Source organism: Pinus tabuliformis, chromosome 1_1 (genome assembly GCF_031772625.1).
Source record: "Pinus tabuliformis cultivar Carrire ecotype Pingquan chromosome 1_1, CPIR1, whole genome shotgun sequence".
Taxonomy (NCBI): Eukaryota; Viridiplantae; Streptophyta; class Pinopsida; order Pinales; family Pinaceae; genus Pinus; species Pinus tabuliformis.
Genome location: NC_142297.1, coordinates 569,683,466 through 569,696,943, shown reverse-complemented (window position 1 = coordinate 569,696,943; position 13,478 = coordinate 569,683,466). Strand labels below are relative to the sequence as shown.

The window sequence follows — 13,478 nt, the reverse complement described above, 5'->3', positions numbered from 1 at the left end:
TTTCAAGGGAGCTACAAAATATTAAACTCCTGGAATTTTCAGGAGGGTGAGTTGGAGAATGTGTCAAAGCATGGTTGGAAGGAATGACAAGGTGTTTTGCGCTAAAGGAATATGCCTCCACCTCCAAGACAAATATCACTATATTCTAGCTAAAGGGAAGTGATTTGATTTGGTGGGGAAATTTAAAAAATAGTTGCATATCACATCAGACAACGTTCCCTAGGAGTTGTTTGAGGAAAATTGTGTGGAAAGTACTTTCCACCCTACTTTCAAGAGCAACAAGTCAGAGCCTTTCACGCTTTAGTCCAAGGTAACAAAATAGTGGAGGAATATGAGATGAGGTTTATGAAACCCATAAAATATGTCCCCTATGATGAATGCCAAGCTGATTATTTCGTGTACGGATTAAACCTGTGAATTAGGGCCATGGTCAGAATGTGGAGGCCATCATTAGTAGCAGAGGCAATTGAATGTGCCCATTATGCATATGAATGCCTAGGGATCAAAAAGTACATCAGGCCATCGGGACCCCCATAACAAGGACTTCTAGGGAAAACCCCCCAAAACTTCTTCTAGGGAGGTAGTTCGAGTCCACCTCCTTATGGTGGTAATTTTACTCCAACGGGAGTAGGAGAAAGGGCTACAATGGCAGCTAATGTTGTATCAACAGTTTCATCAAGATCTCACATAAGGCAGTGGAACTCTCGAGGAAATTTCAGCAGAGGAAGAAGCGCAAAGGGAAGGAACTCATTTTCAAGAAACTCATAGAATGACACAAGGGGATCACCATAGGTTAATTGTTGGGGATGTGGAGGACCTCATTTCCAACGTGATTGCCCAAAGGCTTTGTCAAGTGTTGTACATAGGGAATGAAAAGAACCATCATTAAATACTAAAGGAAATCATAGAATCCATGCAAAAATTAATAACAACCAGGAAAAACATCAATCCACTGTAGTGGAGTCATCAGGTACAATTAACAACATAAAACTCAAAATATTATTTGATTATGGTGCAATTGATAGTTTCATTTCTTCATATGCATTAGATAAATGTGGGTTGGTAGTACATGAGAAAAACGATTTAGACAGGTAGAAATGGCTTTAGGGGAACTATAGTCAGTAGAGCCAAGTGTTGAGGAATGTGTGCTTGCCCTAGGAGTCTATTTGACTAAGTTAAGAGTATACGTCACTACCTTAGGAACTTATGATCTCAACATATGGATGGATTGGTTGGAATCTCACCAATCTTGGGTGGACTGTTATGCAAAGAGAATTCTCTGCATAAATGATGAAGGAGAGTCAATCCAAATCTAGGGTATTAAAAGGAAGGTATATTTATGCTTCATCTCAACAATGCAAATGAAGTGTTGCCTAAGAAAAGGTTGTTAAGTGTATGCAGTAAATGAAGTAAGAAAGGAAAAGGGACCATCCCTAGAGAAATATCTCCTGTTTCCTGAATTTCCAAATGTTTTTCCAAAGGAACTACCAGGGTTACCTCCTGAAAGGGAGCTTGATTTCACAATAGGATTAAAACCTGGTACATAACCAATCTCTAAAACACCCTATAGAATGATGGTTCCATAACTTCCAAACTTGCAAATATAGTTGAAGGAACTATTAGACTTAGGACTCATCCAACCTAGTATCTCATCTTGGGGTGCACCTATAATTTTTGTCAAGAAGAAGGATGGTTCCTTGTGGCTCTGTATAGATTATCAAGACTTAAATCAAGCTACAGTAAATTATAGGTATCCAATGCCCCATATTGATGCTCTATTCGACCAAATGAAAGGGGATTTTGTCTTTTCAAAAATTGACCTACAGTTTGGTTATCATCAATTATGAATTAAATAAAGTGAATTCCTAAGATAACATGTTGAACACGCTTTGGCATTATGAGTTCACAATGGTGCCATTTGGGTTGACCAATGCACCCATAGTATTCATGAATCTTATTAATAGTGTTTTCTGTAAGTATCTCGATCGCTTTGTACAAGTCTTCCTAGATGATATTCTCATCTACTCCAAGAACAAGAAGGAGCATGAAGAACACTTACAGATAACATTATCTAACCTCAGGGAGAACCAATTGTATGGAAAGTTATATAAGTGTTCATTCTTTCAGAAGAAGATTCATTGCCTAGGTCATATTATATCTAGTGAAGGGATCACAGTAGATCCTGAGAAGGTAAAAGCAATCATGGATTGGTTGATACTAAAAAATGTACATGAAGTACGTAGTTTTATGGGTTTAGCAGGATATTATCGAATGTTTGTAGAAGGGTTCTCAAAAAATTCAAATCCTATCACAACCTTCCAACATAAAGGCATTAGATATGAGTGGACCGAGGAATGTCATATTGCATTCACTGAGCTTAAAATATTGTTGAACAATGCATCAATCTTGCGAGTACCTAACATGGACAAAGACTTTATTGTATGTACTGATGCATCCAAGAAAGGATTAGGTGTAGTATTAACTAAAGACAAAGGAGTAATAGTGTATGCCTCAAGGAAGTTAAAGCCTTGTGAGGAACTCTACACCACGTGTGATTTAGAATTGGCCATTGTAGTGCTATATTTAAAGATATGGAGGCACCACCTTGTAGGGAGAAACTTTGTGTTCAAAAGAGATCACCAAAGTTTGAAATATTTGTTTACCCAAAGGGACTTGAATACTAGGCTTTAGAATTTTATACGTCAAAGGGGAAGAAAATGTAGTGGCAGATGCTCTAAGTAGAATACCAAGGATTTTTTTCCCTTATACCCATTAAGGTATACTTGTGGGAGTGAGTGCTATAAAATCTCTTAGAAGATAGGTGGTATTTAAAAGTAAGATCTGAGCTTCAAAGTAAAGATCCAAGAGAACTTAAGCTTGAAGGATATGAACATGAGAATGATGGACTGTTATGATTTCAAGGAAGGATTTATGTCCCTGATATTGGAGATATCTAAAACACCATCCTCAAGGAAGCCCACAAACCACTTTATCATGTGCATCCTAGTGTAAAGAAAATGTATGTGGACATGAAGAAACTCTTCTTTTGGGCAGGTATGAAGATGGATATTGTCCAATTCATTGAAAAATGTCTTGAATGTCAGTAGGTGAAGTCTGACCATTGTCACCCAGTGGGCCTCCTACAACCACACAACATTCCTATGACCAAGTGGGAGGTGATTTATTTTTATTTTGTCATAGGGATACCTCTTATCCGACAAAGACACAATGCAATTTTGGTCTTGATGGATAAACCAATGAAAAGTGCTCACTTTATTCCCATAAAAGATACTTATGAAGTTGTTGATGTAGCTCAGGTATTTATAAATGAAATTATCAGGTTCCATGGAGTTCCTAAGAAGATCATATCAAATAGGGATTCGTGATTCACTTCAAGGTTCTGGACTTATATGCAGTCTACTTTAGGAACCCAACTAAATGTAAGTATGACTTATCACCTAGAGACTGAAGGACATATAGAAAGGGTTAACCAAGTAATGGACGATATATTGAGGATGTGTGTTATGGACCAAAAAACACACTGGGAAATGAGGATATATGTTATGGACCAACAAACACACTAGGAAAAGTACTTACCCTTTGTTGAATTTGCATACAATAATAGTTACCATAGTTAAATTGGAATGCCTCCATTTGAAGTGATATATGGAAGACCTTGCAAAACACCTCTAACTTGGGACAGGTTAGAAGATTGGGTGATTGTGGGACCAAAATTAATTCAAGAGATGGAAGAGGGGGTAAAACTAATTAGGAATGATTAAAGGAAGCTCAAGATAGACAAAAAAGGCATGATGATGCGCACAAGATGAATAGGAATTATGAAGTAGGAGATCAAGTTTTTATTTGTATCAAACCAAAAACAAGCACCATTCGATTTGGAAAGGGAACAAAGTTGTCACCCTTGTTTATTGGGCAATTTAAAATTATGAAAAGAATCAGACTTGTCACCTACCATCTTGCACTGCCACCTCACTTGAATAAAATTCATAATGTTTTTCATGTGTCTATACTAAGACACTATGTAGCTGAAAAATCTCATAACCTTGAATGGAAGGAACTATAGGTATCAGACAAGGGAACTATTCCGGTTGAACCATTATGTATACTACAATGTAGGGTTCGAAAGCTTAAGAACCACTTGGTGGACCAAGTTAAGGTCCAATGGGACAAGTATAGTCCTAGGTCTGCTACCTGGGAAGACATAGAGACCATATGCCATAATTATCCCAACCTATTTTGCTTTTGACGCACTTAAAAACTTTATTTTGTATGGCCTTATTTTATTTAGCCAGATGCATGAGACTATCATTTAGAATTTTTTTACAACTATGAAGAGTTACACGTGATAACGTTATTTAAAATGATTATGTTTCATTATGTATGCTTAATTAAATATGTACATATTGTTGGTACATGGATACCAATGTGAATTATGTTATGAATGAAATGTCTACATATTATGTTTTACTTATCAACATGTGTGATTATGTTAAAGACACCATATTTCTTATTATTGATGAGATGGATATAACTATAGTGACCACACTTGACTACTTAATTTGAAAGTTAACTACATGTATATTGGTTAGAGATAACCGAACATGTTATATGAACTCAAAGATAAATATCACAAATGTCAAAAAATATGAATGTTGGAAACTAATTATTTAACTTTATTTTGGTTTTGAATAAATTGATGCATACGTTATAATGTGTAGACAAGTGTTTATACTACAAATGGTATCGTTATCAAACCAACCACGTGATTACAAAACTCCAAGAACAGTTGAGGCTCAATGAGATTCCATGATAGGGTGTTGAATTTGGTCCTACTAGGAGGGTTGGAGGTGTTGCCCATCATTTATCCTCCAAAATCTATAGTCATGGGAGGATTGTGTGAGTCACACTCCCCTAGACTACTAGATGCCTACTGGGGAAGTTTCGTCGATGCATTCGACACTCCCACCCTTGGGATTTTATGGATCGTTAGGTCAATATAGTTGACGCCATTGCATATTCTAGTAGAGGACGGATAGGATGAGGGTGGAAGAGATTAGGAAGGATAGGATGATTCTGGAATAGTTTGGGAACTTTGTTGGGGCAGGGTATCAATACTAAGGTGTAACCAATGAATGTTCAAAATACGAACTTTAAGTGTCCTCACATTATAAACAAGAATTTAGTCACATAAAAAAATCCTTACATGCCTATATTAATCAATAAAGTAATTACGAATATACAATATAAACCCTAACTTCGAGATAGTTTTTTGAAGGACGGTGTATATAATGACTCATCTCAAATTATGGACAAAATATTATTATTAGCATGCATACAAGGCATGCATATGATAGCTACATATGCATGCATCACATGCACATCACTAGTAAACCTACTAATTGGTCATGAATAATGTCTAGATAAGGATAAACAAATTAATACTAAATTAATACCTAACTATCATGAATGTCATGAATGTATAAGTCTATAATTCTATGATAAAATTTAATGAGTATACCAAAACAAAATTATAATTAATAAAACCATTAATTAATAAACTCATTTAATAAAACCATTAATTAATAAATCCATCAATTAAAACCCCTTTAAAAGTGCACTAATTAAAAGCCATTAAACAAAAATCAACCGAAACTGATTTTTGGTTGTAAATACATTTCCCAATAACATCCAATTGATGGTGATAGATATATATTAAAACCCATGAAACGGAAATCAACTGAATCTAATTTTTGGTTGTAAATACATTTCCCAAGAGTAGTCAATTAATGATAATAGATATATATTAAAACCCATGAAACAGAAATCAACAAAATATGATTTTTGGTTGTAAATACATTTCCCAAGAGCGGTCCATTAATGGTGATAGATATATATTGAAACCTATGAAGCGGTCTATGTAATGGTTGTTGGGATATTAAAATCCAAAGGGTGGACGATCACTTCAGGGCCATAAAAACCCATTCATTGTGATGTTAGGAGGACAGATGGAGTTAAACGATTTTTATGAGGCAGTGAGAAGTTTTCATGGAGAGGAAGAAACCTCTTCGATATAAGGAGGCGAAGAGGGTGAAATGAGCAGGGTGTTTCTTTTTATTTTGGTTGGGAGACAGAAAAAAATAGAGGGAGAGCCACGGTGGACGGAGTTTATCACTTGAGCGAATATGAGGGACAATCTCGAGCCTTTGGACTCAACCAAAAACTTGGAAACTTGAACATTGTTCTTGGAGTTTTGGGCACAAGGGCTAGAATACTTCGATCTCAAAGTCTTCTAGATGTAGGAACCAGACAGGTTGATCACAAATAGGAAGGGATGAATTGGTCAGTTTGATAAATAAAGAAGAGGACTCAGATTTCCTAGGGAGCAACGTCAACTAGGGATCAACATCAGACACGAAAAATGGGTATGTACATGCATTTAAACTGACATATTTTACATAAATGAAACTATAGAACTAGGCTATGCATTGTGCTGGTGGTCAGTCCTATATATGTGTGAAAATCGTCTCTTTAAGCTTCAAAGTAATTTGGAGAGGGGCACAAATAACTACGCAAACTTCTTAGCCTTAAACTTTTGCTTCTCTTTGCCATTGAAAAAAATATTCATTCATTGCATATTTTTAGTGATTTGATGTTCATTGTTAATTAGTTCAATGGTTTGCAACATTGTCACATTCACATGCTAATACCCATCTTTTAGGAAGTTCTTTTTCTCAAACAACATTTTAATCATATTTCTTGTCACCATATTTATAGGGTGTGGAACAATGAAGCAGATTCTCTCCATAAGGCAGGTTCTTCTTAGGCTCTAGGAGTCTAGAAAATCAACAAGCAACTAAATGAAGCTATCACAAAGTACTTCAATAGGCCTTTTAATGAAGGTCTTCAAGTGGATGATCCAGTGGCAACTCCCACTTGATCTTATTTTTTGTTTTTGGTAAATGCAAGTCTTATCAACATTGTTATGTATGGTTTCTCTACTTTTATGATATTTTTTTATAGTCATAATGGTTGTATTTTCATGTTTAAAGAAAAAAAATACATAAGGATATTATAAGATGGATGTATACTCGGTTTTGTTTTTTCGTATGTTTCTCGATCTAATTGAGAGATATAATAATTTCAGTGGTAGTTTCTTACTTAAGCAACGTGCTCTAAGCACATGCGGATGTAATTTTATTTACACTAATAAAATTACAGTTTTTTCTTTAAATAAATAAATATCAATATTAATTAATATATATATATATATTTTTTTTAACTGTAACGGTTATGGAATTTTATTGAATCTGGTGGAAAAGGAGAGGGGCTTTGCCGAGGCAGCCCTGCTTACAACTTGCTTGTGCTTCTAATACAGCTGCTGAAACAAACTATTATGGAGGAGTTTCTATGAAGCTATCCTCATTGATGAAGAGCCGCCCTCTGTCCAGTGCGCTTCCTTTGTTTGCCATCAAGTCCGCTTCACTGTTTGAAGTTCTGAGAATATGATATAATTTGGTGGTTGCAAAGTATGAAAGAGCTCTTTTTAGTCTTTCCAGAGTTCTGTTGAGACCTGCATTTCGGAATAACTCTCCATCCCTCAACTTCTTTATTAGAATCTCCGAGTCTCCAAAGATCTGGATATCCTTGACCCCTTTTGCTCTGGCTATTTGGCAGGCTTTAAGGAGGCTGAGAAGTTCTGCTTGATTGTTGGTCTTCACGCCGAGGCCCCAGTAGAAAAAATCTCTGGAGCGCCCTTCAGGAGAGAAGATGATCCCACCGGCGCCCGAGGGGCCAGGGTTACCTTTAGAAGCCCCGTCAAAGAATATTGTATGAATGATTTGAGCTCTCCACCACTTCTGGAATGTTTCATCTGCATCTCTTTTCTTCCAGGTTGGGTGCTCTAGATTAGGTGCAAAGAGAGTTTTCCTGTTTTGCAATGTAAGCTTTCCAATCCAACGCTTCTCAACCTGCTGTAGAGTTGCATCTTCTTTATAGTACTGTTGCTGCACCGTCTCTAGGAGAAGAGATCTAGCCTTGGCTGCTACCTGCAAAGAAGTTAACTGGTGTTCCTTGAAGACCTTCTGATTGCGGGCCAACCAGATTTTCCAGCAGACGAACTTGGGCAGCGCATTCCAAATTTTATTCCAAATCGATTTTTGCTGTATGTGTCGAGGGTAACGACGGCTCCATTCAGAAAAGAGATCCGGAATTGTTATGTGAGCCGGGGAGGTTATATGTAGATCTTGCAGCGTATGTTCCCAAACTGCCTTTGCAAATTGACAATCGATAAAAAGGTGTTGCACAGTCTCGGCGTGGCTTCTACAGAGGGCGCACCAATGAGGGCCGGCAAAACTTCTTTTTGCAAGGTTATCGCCTGTTAGGATCTTATTATGGATCAGGGACCAGACAAAAAAATTGATTTTCGGAAGAGCATTGGGAGCCCAAATGTTTTTCCAAAGCGCTGGACTGTGCTTGCTGTTTCCTTTTGTTTGATATGCTTTGTATCCTTCCGCAGCAGAGTAATCGCCAGAATGGCCCCAACCCCATCGATCTGTCATTGCTCTGTGGATCGGGGCGGCCTCTTCGAGTTGCTCCATGAAGATATTCAGTTGATGCAGTAGATGGGCTGGTGGTGCAGGGATTGCCCAACCTGCCCAATCGCCTTGCTGGTCCCATTCAGATATGTCATAGAGACTTGTCTTCCCGGTAGAGGTTAACCACTCTATTAAACCTGCGATTTCTTCATTTTCCTTTATGGCATCTCGCCCCATTATCCTATCATTCCAGATGCTGGTTTTCTTGCCATTCCCCGGTATTCTGTAGATTTTACTATTGAAAATTTTGCTGCTCTTGAGACAGAGTTTCCACAAAAGAGTGCTGTTGGCTGTGTGGTCCAATCGAAGGTTTCTTAACTCATCACTGGTAGTGTATTTTGAGCGAAGAGTGGCGCTGACAGGGTGACTTGGCTCTTTATACATTTTCCACAGGATCTTACTGCCTAGAGCAAGATTAACCAGAGAGGGATCTTTGATTTGGAGACCTCCTTCATCGAAAGGCTTCTTGACTGTTTCCCAGTTGACCAGGTGCAGTTTCTTGTCGTTGCCCTGCCCCCTTGCCAGAGGAAATTCCTAAGAAGAGAGGAGATTTGGTCCATGATATTTCTGGGAGCAAGCAGAAAGGCAGCTTGGTAAATTATTAAAGAGGAGAGCTGTGATTTGATTAAAACAACCTTACCTCCTTTTGTCAGCCAATGGCCTCCCCATTTCGAGATTTTGGCTTTGAATTTGCAGATTATGTCACTCCACAGCGATCTTTTGTTCACTCCTGAGATTATGGGGAGACCGAGATATCTGATGCTCTCCCATTGTGAATGCCCTTTGAATCCAAGAGTGTTGGCTATGTTAATGAGTTCCTGGTGGTTTGTATTCCAGCTGAAGACTTCGCTTTTGCTTTCATTTACCAATGCTCCTGAGACTTTGCAGTAGCTCCTAATGACCTTGCCAAAGGCTTTTGCAATTCTGATTGAGGCACCCCCCAGAAGAATCGAATCATCTGCAAATAAAGCATGGTTTATGGGGCTTAATCTGCTGGTGATTTTGAGGCCCGGGATGGAGCCTGACAGTCTTTCATCTTCGAGTTTTCTGCTTAATGCTTCTGCCATTATGATGTAAAGATAGGGAGAGAGCGGGCATCCCTGCCTGATGCCTCTCTTCGCTTTAAAGAAGTTTGCAGGTCTGCCATTTATGAGAGGAGCTATCCATGGATTGTTCATGCAGGCTTTTAGAAGATTGACAAACTGAATGGAGAAGCCAAAGGACAGCAAGACTTTGCTGAGAAATGCTCTATTAACTCTGTCGAACGCGTTTGCCATATCTAGCTTTATTAACATGCCTTTCTCCTTTCTCTGCTGGCTTGTGTGGATGGTCTCTTGAACTTGGATGACGTTGTCGAGGATGTGTCTACCCTTCACAAAACCTCCTTGAGAAGTTGAGATGATTCTAGGGAGCAAGGGCTTCATTCTATTGGCCATCAGCTTTGCCAAGATCTTATAGGAAGCATTACATAAGGAAATTGCCCTGAATCTGGCAAAAGTTTCCGGGTTAGATTCCTTGGGGATCAGAGCTAAGTAGGTTGAGTTGGTACTACCACCTACTTTGGCTTTTGACATGAATCCCCTTACCATCCTTTGGAGGTCATATTTTATTATGTCCCAGCAGACTTTGTAGAAGTGAATGGAAAAACCGTCCGGTCCGGGGGCCTTGTCAGAGTCCATGGACCAGATGGTTTTGATAATTTCTTCCTCTGTGACAGGTTTACATAACTCTGAATTGTTCTCAGGCGAAATTAAGGAGGGTATGTGATTGAGAAATTCTGCTTCCTCCATTTCTTCACCTTGATCATCCGAGCTGAAGAGATTCTGAAAGTGTTGTTCTGCAGCTTCTTTGACTTGTTGATTGCCCTTGCAGATTTGGCCCGTCATAGTCTTTATTTCTGTTATGTGGTTCCTAGACAATCTAGCCCTGTACTGCCGGTGGAAAAAAGAGGTGTTGCGGTCCCCTCCTTTTAGCCACAGGCTCCTTGATTTTAGTCTCCAATATTCTTCCTCGTTTCTGAAAGATTTATAGGCTGCTCTCTGCGCTCTAATTTCCTTTTCCAAGAGGTTTTCATTAATAATTTTGCTTTCCATATTATTTTGCAGGGAATGCAGGGCCTGGACAGCTGCAACTCTTAGAGAAGTGGGGTTGGGCGCTGGCTTCTTGATCCATTCTTTCAAAGCTTTTTTAGTGAGCTTCAGTTTTTGCTCCCAAACAAAGCTTGGGGATCCTGCAATGGGGGTGTTCCAGGATGCTTTCACCGTGTCCATAAAGCCTTCTCTTTCAATCCACTGAGGAGAGAATCGAAAGGGAATGGGGCCCAAGTCTTCTTCATCTTCTAGGCAGAGCTGAATTGGCTTGTGATCCGAGGACAATTTGGGCAGGATTTTTGATGTTATGATTTTCTTGTTCATGAGGAGAGATTGCACTAGAAAGCGATCGAGCCGAGCAGAGATGTGGTCTGTTCCAGATCTATTATTTGACCAGGTATATAAACCGTGTATTGGGTTAAAGTCATGAAGATCCCAAGTCTGAGCGATTTCCTCCACAACGCCCACCATAGGGTTCTTGTGATCAGTGCCTCCTCTTTTTTCTTTGGCTTTCAGGACAATATTGAGATCACCCGCGAGGATGATGTTGTTAGGGGCTTCCTGTTCGAGGAAATCTGCCAAAGACTTCCAACAGTCTCTTTTTTCTGAATAGTTAACTGGAACATAAAGATTGACCAAAGAGATAGTTAACTTACTTGAAGTGTGGGTGAGTTCTGTGTAGATCCAGTGCAAGGTCTCATGAGTGCTAATCAGCTGGAATAGTTCTCCATTCCAGAGCGTTGCCAGGCCTCCCGAGGATCCCCGAGCGCTGACAGCTATGCCTGAGTTCTTCTTCCATTTTGAGTTTCCGGTTTCTAGCAGGGCTTGTCCTGCTATCTTAGTCTCTTGGAGCATGAGGATATCTGCAGGTTCCGATTTTAGAAGGTCTTTTACTGCTTCGACTTTTGCGGGGCTCCCCAGTCCTCTGCAATTCCAAGAGACTAATTTCATTATTTACCTATGCTTGGGGTGGAACCGCCCTTGGAAGTCCTGGGCCTGTTACTTCTCCCGATTGTCATTTCTATCGTGGATTGGCTCCCTTGGGTTTTGAACCTTTCTGCTTCTTCTTCTCTTTTTTCTTTACGGGATTTCCTTCCTGGTCTTTTTAATGGCCTCTCATAGAGTTCTTCTTCTGAAGACTCAGAGCTTATAGCTGGCTTTTTCTTCGCGATGTCAGCATACGTGGGGCTTGAGGGGCTGCCTTGGTTGGCTTCAATGTGGATTTCACCTCCTGCCTCTTTGTTTTTTGGTGGGGTTTCCTCAGGATTCTCATTAGCCTGAGCTTTGGTCGGCAGATCTGGTTGCGCCTCCTCAGATCCTTTTTCGTTATCTCCTGTTTCCTGAGCTGGGGTATCATTGTTCCTGTCACTTGTTGGAGCGCTTTTTCCTGTGTTTTTCTTTGCTTGGACTGATCTTTGGACTAAGGTCCATTGTTCTCCATTCTGTTTCTCAGCCTGTTCCTCTGCTTTCTTCTTACAGTTCTTGGCGAAGTGGCCATAGCCATGACAGTGTCTGCATTTAAATGGGAGCTGTTCGTAATCAAGCTCTTGGATGTGAGACCAACCTGCCACCGTGAGCTTGATCGCTTCCGACAATCCTTCTTCGAGATCCACTTCGACGCAGATGCGCGCACAAGAGTATTGATCTCTTCTTACTGCCTGATCTATATACTTGCCTAGAGCGTTCCCAATGGTCTGGAACGATTTTTGGTTCCAGCAGTGAAGGGGCAGATGGGGAAGTCTTACCCACACCGGTACCGCGGATGGAACGTCTTGAGTGGGATCAAAATCTGGTTTCCATTGATTTAGATAGAGTCCCTGCGGCCCCATGAAGTAGGGGCCGTTTCTGAATATTAGGCTTCTGTCTTCTGAGCATTCAAAGACAAAGATGAAGTACCCTTTGCCCACGAAGTAACTCTTCACACCATTTTTTATGAGAGATTGCCAGTTTCTTTGGGTCCATTCCTCCACAGATTTGGGAGAGGGCCATAGGCCTGTAAACTGGCCAATGATTCCTTTTTCAGACAGGTTCAGAGCGGCTTTGCAGGTATCCTCCTCTGGCAGGGCAACAGAAGGGATCGATTCCAACCTTTTAATGAATTTTTGCTGGGTCAGTGAAGGTTGCCGAACTGATCCGTTCGCTATCAGATTCTTGAATGCTGAAACTTCAGGGGGCGGATCCGGAGGGGGAGAAGGGCCCTCAGGGGTCTCCATCTGATTGCAGAGGGAGGGGGGGAGCTGTGCGCTGGGGCGCAGCAGCCAGAACAGGGCGGCGGGCTCAGAACCCTAGCTGCGGGCCGAGCTCTGAAATCCGCAGAAAAAAAATACATAATTAATATATTTTAGTATCAACTTCATATTCATATATATGTGTGTGTGTGTGCGTGTGTGTATGTATAACATTTTAATGTGAACAATATGGACCATAAATAAAATATTTAAATATTTATGTTTGTTGAAATTATTAGAGAGAAATATAAATTTACTTAGAGAAAACGACCAACAACAAATCGCAAACACAATTTTTAACTTGGAAAACCCAATTCAGGGAAAAACCAATTAACAAAATATTTATTAGTGTCCCTTAGCCAAAATTGTCCAAGTGAGCCTTAACCACTCACATCCTTGGAATATTACAATGAAGTATTCCCAATCATTTTAAAGGATTCACTAGATGCAATCCACGACCCCAAAACCATGGGAAACAAAAACCATGTTCCAAAAACCACCAGTGTTTTACTGAGCAACTTTGACTCTTTCACTGAGTCGAGTAT

At 39.8% G+C, this 13,478-nt stretch overlaps 1 protein-coding gene across 1 annotated transcript; it reads right to left on the bottom strand.

Annotated features, from left to right (window-relative positions):
* Nucleotides 1-7,412: 7,412 nt before the first annotated feature.
* On the bottom strand, nt 7,413-12,918 carry LOC149214450 (uncharacterized). The gene is made up of 3 exons (XM_089389398.1): nt 11,888-12,918; nt 9,251-11,630; nt 7,413-9,149 (listed from the first exon to the last, which is right to left on the bottom strand). The coding sequence occupies exons 1-3, from the start codon at nt 12,916-12,918 to the stop codon at nt 7,413-7,415; spliced, it is 5,148 nt and encodes a 1,715-aa protein (XP_089245524.1).
* Nucleotides 12,919-13,478: the final 560 nt, after the last annotated feature.